At 34.5% G+C, this 8,988-nt stretch overlaps 1 protein-coding gene across 3 annotated transcripts in view; it reads right to left on the bottom strand.

Moving 5' to 3' along the window:
• Nucleotides 1-2,706: 2,706 nt before the first annotated feature.
• The window catches only part of ktn1 (kinectin 1), a 49,239-nt gene continuing 42,957 nt past the window's right edge, over nucleotides 2,707-8,988 (bottom strand). For 2 of the 3 annotated variants that reach the window (XM_048191677.1, XM_048191679.1), the window contains 5 exons: nucleotides 8,850-8,933; nucleotides 6,990-7,073; nucleotides 6,810-6,899; nucleotides 5,580-5,690; nucleotides 2,707-3,510 (listed from right to left, as the gene is read on the bottom strand). In XM_048191677.1, the coding sequence (XP_048047634.1) occupies nucleotides 3,472-3,510; nucleotides 5,580-5,690; nucleotides 6,810-6,899; nucleotides 6,990-7,073; nucleotides 8,850-8,933 (408 nt within the window). In that variant the 3' untranslated portion in view covers nucleotides 2,707-3,471. The remainder of the gene's footprint in view (nucleotides 3,511-5,579; nucleotides 5,691-6,809; nucleotides 6,900-6,989; nucleotides 7,074-8,849; nucleotides 8,934-8,988) is intronic. The other variant, XM_048191678.1, reaches the window with a different exon arrangement.

The raw sequence follows: 8,988 nt of genomic DNA, 5'->3' as shown, positions 1-8,988 counted from the left end.
TGCACACGATTTACTATTTCGTTCCCTCGGTTTACTAAATCATGCACATGACTTACTAATTCGTTCCCTTGATTTACTGAATCGTGCGCACGATTTACTATTTCGTTCCCTCGGTTTACTAAATCATGCGCATGACTTACTAATTCGTTCCCTTGATTTACTGAATCGTGTGCACGATTTACTAATTCGTTCCCTCGATTTACTAAATCGTGCGCACGATTTACTATTTCGTTCCCTCGATTTATAAATCATGCGCATGATTTATAAATCGAGGGAACGAAATAGTAAATCGTGTGCACGTTTTAGTAAATCGAGGGAAAGAAATAGTAAAACGAGGGAACGAATTAATAAATCGTGTGCACGATTTAGCCTACTATTTTTTTCCTGCATGTCATGTCCGGGGCTCCGTACAAACTTGTTCAGCTGTAGCATTAAAGTCACCATGAAATCAAAATGGACAGTTCTTATTTTTTTATGGAATATTGCTGTATATATAGACCGTATGTAGCCCCGCCCCTTTTCAGCGCTGCGCTCGTTGTCTTTTGACTTCCGGCTTGTATTTCCACAGCGATCTTATGTATTTATGAATGAACTGCTCATTTTAAAATCTTCCCGTTCTACTGACATTTGTTAAGACATCAGATTTAAATATATCAATGCTCATGATAACTTTTGTTAACTCTACAACACGTAAATCCACTTCACCAGCTAATTATTCTTCAACAACGATGCCATAGAAATATACAGAGCTACCGCAAAAAAGACAATATTCTAAAGATGGCGGCGCGCATGTTTCTCTGGAAAATAAGGTCTATACATTAAAAAAATCATGTGCCCTTGTAGTCTTTAATCAAAATATCTTCCCCTCCCTCTTGCAGCAACATCTCTTCTCTGATGATGTGTTTACTGGCGTGAGGGCGGGGCAACCTGTCACTCACATGACATCACAGCAATAGCAAACTATAACCATCCAATCAATTCCCAACGGTAAAAAATAAAGTACCGCCCTACATTTTTTCTTGTTCGAGAGGCCATTTCCCTCGCATATACATCACACGAAAAGTCTAGGGTATCTTTCGTTTGAACGCGACTTGCACTCTCAGAAATGACTGGAATGGCCATAGCCGCTAATTAGGGTCCACACGCTTTTTGTATATCTAATATAGGCCTACATTATACTTTACCTCCATGCCAGTGTATAGGCCTTAAACGATAGTAAAATGACTATAGTTAAAATGTCACGGACAGAGGCAGGTCTGGGATCAGCTGATAGCAGTGTGATACAGTGAGGGAATGGCTGGAATGTGCTGAGACTATGCTAGCGAGTCTGCTGATCTCAGAGCCACACAAAAGTCTTGTTGTTATCCTTTAACTTGTTCTTCACCCTTCATTAAAGTCTAAATCATTATAAATGTGGGATCGAAAAAACAAACAAAGGTAAGTGAAAATGTGTGATGTACTTTGAATTTCAAGCATTGTATGAACATTACGCACACGTAATTCATTTAAAGGGACAGTACACCTAAAAAATAAAAACGCACCATCTATCAAAATCCCTTTGCATCTCATCATCCTCATGCTTTTTTCATTAAAGAGCAGCTCCTACATTCTACTAGATGACTCATTTTGTGTTCCATGGTAAGAAAAATCAGAAGTCTACTTGTTGTGTGTAATATGGGAATGACTAAATAATTGTTAATTATAAATAACTGATCATTAAAATAAATAACTGTATTGTTTTGTTGTAATAAAGTCTGATTTAACCACTATAGCTGTTTCATAGCCGTCTTTCATAGAGAATGAGCAAATGTTCATCATGATAAATAATGGGACTGTGTATCTTGTAATATTATGAAACAGTTTGTTCTTTACATCTATTCAACTTACAAGATCCCGTCCAAATGATGGATTACTAGTAGGCATTTATTAAAAGATTACTGCCCCCTGCTGTAGTGTACAAGTCATTGCATGTTCATTTTCTCAAAACAACACGAGTTCAAAAGTTTGTCAGCGAGATTTTTTTTAAATATTTTTTTTCGCCTTAAATTGATCTAAAGTTACAGTAAAGACTTTTACATTGTTAGAAAATAATACTTTAAATAAATGCTGGTGAATTTTCTATTAACAAAAGATTTATTTAAAAAAAAAAAAGAAAAAAGTAGCCATTACGGTTTCCACAAAAATATTAAGCAGCACAACTGTTTTCAACATTGATAATAAAAACGTTTCTTGAGCATTAAATCAGCATATTAGAATGATTTCTGAAAGATCATGTCACACTGAAGACTGGAGTAATGATGCTGAAAATTCAGATTTAAAATTTCATTTAAAAAATATATTAAATCATATTAAATATTAACAATATTACTGTTTTTACTGTATTTGTGATCAAATAAATGCAGTCATCGTGAGCAGGAGATTTTTTTTTTGGTCAAACAATACAAAAATCTCACCAATCCTAATTTTTTTTAACAGTAGTGTACAATAATATTGTTTTAAAATGAAGTATTTACTATAGGAGCAAAAACACACCCAGAATATCCATATTAAAATGCACCCAAATGTGTAATTTGATGTTAGCCTGGTTTAAAATTAACATTTTAATTTCTTTGTTGCTTTCCTCCAAAAACTGTAGCTTTCCAAGGTAAGATTCATTGTAAATCACAACACTTATAAAAAATTAAAAAAAATGGAGGCCACACTGCATTTTTAAATCAAGCATCCCTTTTATTACTGGTCACCTGTTTTACAAAAATGAAATATCAGTGTTAATGAAATTAGCAACAGTATAGAGTGTGATGATAACAGATGAGGAGGATGCAATTAAATTAACCCGTCTTTTACCAATGATCCCATAATATATCCCTCATCACAACAGGCCCCCAGGAAAACAAATAATAAATTCAGCATAATTAGTCAGGAAAAGCATTTATTGGTTTAAACGGATCTGTTGTATGTGCCTCTGAGTTTAGGGTTTCAAAACAAGAGCTGAAAACACGTAGTGAGCGTCAGTGGATCCTAACAGTTATTTTATATTTAAAACAACACAAATATCCTCAATGTTCTTTATACGAAAGGATAAAAACCTCTCTGGTCAAAGAGAGCTAACAAAAAGTAGTATTCAAAGTATTCGGACTGGAAAATGGTCAAATGAAACATCAACGAGTCTAAGCGTCTCGTCTGTCGGATGCTTTTACTCTTTAAGTCTACTGAATATGAGGAATGCAGGTAGAGGAGTTGACACAGCATGAGAAAGGATCCGGTTCACTGAGTGCACGTCGTCAGGGTCCGTCAGCGCCTTTCTGGGAGAATGGGACCCCAGGTTGGAGTGTGCAGGGATTGTGGGTTGCTTTAACTGGAGATCACATAGTAGATCAGGTGTAGTAAACAGGGCTGGAATCTGACAGTGGGTTACTGTGGTTCGATGTCATGTGGCTTTATGAGAGCGCACTGATGCCTTCCTCCATTTCTTTACAGTTTATAATTAGAGTATAATTTATCCCCATCATCCTGAAACAAAAAGAAAATAAGACACTTGTTTATCATAGCTGAGAAAAACAGAACGATCAATGAATTTACAGTAATCAGATGATATTCAGTTTTTTTTGTCATTTGTGTAAATGTACAGTACAGTCCAAAAGTTTGGAACAACTAAGATTTTTAATGTTTTTAAAAGAAGTTTCATCTGCTCACCAAGGCTACATTTATTTAATTAAAAATACAGTAAAAAACAGTAATATTGTGAAATATTATTACAATTTAAAATAACTGTGTACTATTTAAATATATTTGACAAAGTCATTTATTCCTGTGATGCAAAGCTGAATTTTCAGCATCATTACTCCAGTCTTCAGTGTCACATGATCCTTCAGAAATCATTCTAATATGCTGATTTGCTGCTCAATAAACATTTATGATTATTTTCAATGTTGAAAACAGTTGTGTACATTTTTTTTCAGGATTCCTTGATGAATAGAAAGTTCAAAAGAACAGCATTTATCTGAAATACAAAGCTTCTGTAGCATTATACACTACCGTTCAAAAGTTTGGGGTCAGTAAGAATTTTTATTTTTATTTTTTTGAAAAGAAATTAAAGAAATGAATACTTTTATTCAGCAAGGATGCATTAAATCAATCAAAAGTGGCAGTAAAGACATTTATAATGTTACAAAAGATTAGATTTCAGATAAACACTGTTCTTTTGAACTTTCTATTCATCAAATAATCCTGAAAAAAAATATTGTACACAAATATTTTGTACAATTGTACACATTAAATGTTTCTTGAGCAGCAGATCAGCATATTAGAATGATTTCTGAAGGATCATGTGACTAAAGTAATAATATTTCACAATATTACTGTTTTTTACTGTATTTTTAATTAAATAAATGTAGCCTTGGTGAGCAGACGAAACTTCTTTTAAAAACATTAAAAATCTTAGTGGTTCCAAACTTTTGGACTGTACTGTATGTTATATATGTATATAATATGCCAGAAAAAACCTCTATAGCCAATATTGGGTAAAAAGCCAAGTGTAAAATGTTTTAAAATGTGTAATGCATGTATGTAATAATTTTTATATGTTAACTACAGTGAAAGGCACAAGGCTACAATGCAGATGGCGTGAACTGAGGGATTTGAAATGTTGTAAAAGCATCACAGTTTTTATCACTCAGCAGGTGAGTAAGGTATTTTATTGAACAGATAAATTGCCATATATAGCTCTCTAACAGAGTTCATTGTAAAGCATTATCTATTGTGAAGGGTCATTTCATTATGGTTGTTGTAGAGCTGTGCTGGAATTTATTTTCTATTAATGGCTATAGCTACAGTAACGTCTTCAGCAGGTCAGCTTGAGATCCTTTCCATCTAAACTGGTTATATCTCTTAAGCCCGGGATACATTGCATGATTTTTGCAATCCTTTAAGATCATTACAGAGGTAATCAGTTTTAAGTTTTAGCGCCATGTCGCGTTGATTTCATGTTGCATTTTTATTGGCTGGTCAGATGTAGGTCGTAGCAGCAGATACACTGTGCAATGATCATGCTGAATTTCTGACACTGTCAGAAAACTATGGTAGGCTATCCTTGGTCGCAAGACCGGGAAAACGGGAAACCTTTGAACCTCTCTCACTGTACGACATAGGACCACCGATTAAGAGCCACGATCACAGAAATCGCCGTGATTGTTTCACGATGGCAATCTTTCTTCTGGGACAGCCAAATATTGTGCAGTGTATCCCGGGCTTTAAGCCTAGTAGTGAATGTGTTATGAGCAGAGGATAATCTCTCTCTCTTTTTTAGTTATGAAGAAGATCCAAATTCATCCAGAGTCACACAGAGCCCAACCAAACACAACCAATACAATGTTCTTCCGCAAAATGCATGCAGTTTTGTTTAACCGCTAAAGGGCCAAAAGTTACAGTGTACATTTAAGTCCATTGAGCATTTGTGTTTTTTGAGTGCTCATTCATGAAAACCAACAGCTCATGGTCAGTCATTTATATATGTAATAATAATAATAATAATAATAATAATAATAATAATAATAATAATAATAATAATAATAAGACCCTACCCTTTCTTGTCCCTTGGTAAGCTGTCTGTTGACAGACTGAAGTAGTTCCTGTAGTTCCTGAACAGTCTGATTCAACCCTGCAGTCATCTTCTCCTTACGGTCAATCTCCTCCTAAGAACATGAGTCACAAAAAAAAGATATTTTTAAAATTTCAAATATGTTCAAAACCTAAACTCAACGACCACACTTTCAAAATACAGGGGCCAGTTGTTCAAAAAGTTTTATCTGGATTTGGAAATCCCACGTTTTGCTATCTAGGATCAGGTAATCCATCTTACTTTTGTGCTGGTTTTTCAAAGCAAAATTGGACTGGATCACCTTGATCCAGATATATGTATTTTCAGATTACCAAATCTGGATTACTAGCGCTCTATGGAGCCACTAAAGGGACATAGTGATAGAAAAAAAAAAAAAAAAACATTTAAATGCTTTTGTATTCTCTCAGAAAAGTTCAGCGTAGCGCTCACCCAAGAAACTTTGCGTTCGATTGCGAAGAACTTTTGACTGGTTCATCTTTTATGATTGTGCCAATGTAGTTTAGAAACAGTGATAAAAAACACTTTGAATTAAAATATAATATTTTTGTTTGACATTTACAGCTGGGGATTATTTTATTACACCAAAATCTCTTTTTTACTTTACAGTAGGTTACTGAAAGGCTAAATATGTAGCCTAATGTCTACTTCTAATTTATTACTTTAACAGTCAAACTAACCAAGAGCAAAAAAAAAAAAGTGTCTATGTATATTACGTGACAAAAATGATGTATTTTTTTGACCACCAAGTTTTATTACATTTTTGTTCCTGAAATCCACCCAAATCCAGATTTTTTGGATCAAAGGTATCCTAATCAAATCTGATTTTTATTGAGACCCAACTAACATTTTGCAATAAAACGTTACAGTTCAGTACAGTTTGTACAGTTCTGCCGTATTCACGGATACTCAAGAAGGCAACAGTAACAATCAGAAACCTACAGGAAAAAAGCTGTATTTTATAGTTTAAATGAGCACAACTGTATGAAGTCTGTTCTCTGTAAAACAGGTGTCCTAATAGAGTAACCTCAGGTGGAATTCATCAAACTGACAATGAACATGATCATAGTTAGGGTAACCCTAACCCACTAACTAACATTGGAGAACCAGAAAGTGTCCACATATCTTTTGTCTTCATATTAAACAGTATATCATTTTGTAATTATTGTTTCATCATTTAAAACAAAGTACTTACCGTTTGCGTGAGGCCGCTGGTCTCTATCAGGTCAGCTTGGCCTGCTTCTTTAACAATCTCTGCCTGAATCAGTTCCAGAGACTGCTGGGCCTGACCAGGGTACACAACAAAAAAACCTTATAGCAAACAAGGTTCTTAACTATTCAATTGATAGAAAGATCCTCCTGCATCAAGCTTTACCTTATAAAGGTCTCCAGCCACTTTCTGTCGCTCAATCTCCTCCGTCTCGAGCTTACACAACGTCTCAGTCAGCCGAGTCTTGAGCTGAATAAAAACCCAAGTCAAATATCACTTTACTGACATATGTACAAGTCAAAGATGGAGCTTATAAAGGGATAGTTCACCTAAAAAATTAAAATCAATTACTCACCATCAACTCTTTAAAAACCTGTATAAATTACTTTCTTCTGTGGAACACAAGAGGAACTATTTAGAGCAGAATGTCCAAGCTACTCTTTTCCATACAATAAAAGTTGAGCATGGCTGTCAGGGAAGATTTTCAGTGAATAATGTCTTAGACTTCAGTTTGTTCCTAACACAAAGTTATTGTATGTCTTCAGAAGACTATTTTAGTGATGCTTTTTATGGCTTTTTGGAGGTGAACAGCCAAAAAGGCCAAAAAACAAAACACTTGAAAATCCCCATTCACTTTCATTGTATGGAAAAGAGCAGCTCGGACACTCGGCTAAACATCCGCTTCAGCGTTCCACAGAAGGAAGAAACTGACACTGGTTTGGAATGACATAAATAATGACAATTTGAAGAGAAATATCTATTTAAGAAATACTGTCAACCATGTAGAAAACGTGAGTTTTTTCTAAGACACAAATGTTTGCATTAAAAATTTGGTTACAACTCTCTAATAGCTTATTCAAGTGTATACTGACAAGGAATGGACATTTAAATTGTGTAAATTTAGGTTTCCTTTACAAAAGGGTGGAGCATGTGATAATTAAATGTCAAAAAAGCACAAACACTGAGGATGTGAGGACTGAGGACTAGTTCAGAGAATAAAAGGTTACAAAAAACAGACAATGGACAAACATTATACACTAGAATAAAAAAATTAAATAAAAACACTAAACTACCGTTCAAAAGTTTACAGACAATGTGATTTTTTTTTTTTTTTTAAATTTGGAATAATTTTTTGGGAAAAATATCTTTTGCTCACCAATGCTGCATTTATTTGATCAAAAATACAATAAAACAGAAATATTGTGAAATATTATTAATATTTTAAATAACTGTTTTCTATTTTAATACTTTTAAATGTAATTTATTCCTGTGATGGTAAAGCTGAATTTTCAGCATTACTCAAATCTTCAGTGTCCCATAATACTTCAGAAATCATTCTAATATGCTGATTTAGTGCTCAAGAAACATTTCTGATTATTATCAGTGCTTGCTGCTTAATATTTTGTAGAAACTGTGATACATTTGAACATTCTCTTCAAAGAAACCCGATCAAAAGAAGTGCTTATTTGAAATGTTTCAATTTTTTTGTAAATGTAAGCGTCTTTACTAACACTTTCGACCAATTTAATGCATCATTGCTGAATAAAAGTATTGAAATAATCTTAATGACTGCTAACTTTTGAACAGTAGTGTATGTAACAGACAAGAGCTGAGCAGTTAGAAATGTGTGTGCTTATGCCTGCGGTTCAAAGCTAAGCAAAAGTGGCAGTAAGTCAAACTGTGACAGCAGAGTAAACAGAGTAAGGTATTAGATGACAGATTAACACATCATAATCTTGGCAAGGTGTATCCATCATCTCTAATGTTTCATATGTTAAGAATGGCATTTATTGCTAAATTACTGTATTTATGATGGTGTTTTTTCATTACTGCAGCATGACAGTGTCATCATTGGGTTCCTTTAAGAATTCAAATTTACATCAGAATAAATGTTTAGAAATTAGAGATAACAGATAGCAACTCCTTGCCGTAAAATTCCAGTCCCTTGAAGCGAGTGCCCCCACCCATGTGAGCTCAAGAGCAGAAAGGGAAAGCTACTTCAGTTTAACCAGGAGGGCGGCTTACCAAATTCAACTCCTCATTCTGCCTGACGGCCTCTGTGTACGAGCCGTCGAGTTTGCTTTGCAACTCGGTCAAGAGATCTTTGAGCTGTAATGAAGTTTGAGATATTTGAGGAACAAGCGGGGCTGAAAAGCTTGGTGGC

The sequence above is a fragment of the Megalobrama amblycephala genome, linkage group LG5, assembly GCF_018812025.1.
Source record: "Megalobrama amblycephala isolate DHTTF-2021 linkage group LG5, ASM1881202v1, whole genome shotgun sequence".
Taxonomy (NCBI): Eukaryota; Metazoa; Chordata; class Actinopteri; order Cypriniformes; family Xenocyprididae; genus Megalobrama; species Megalobrama amblycephala.
The sequence above is the reverse complement of the archived record's forward strand: the minus strand, read 5'-3'. Positions and strand labels throughout refer to the sequence as shown.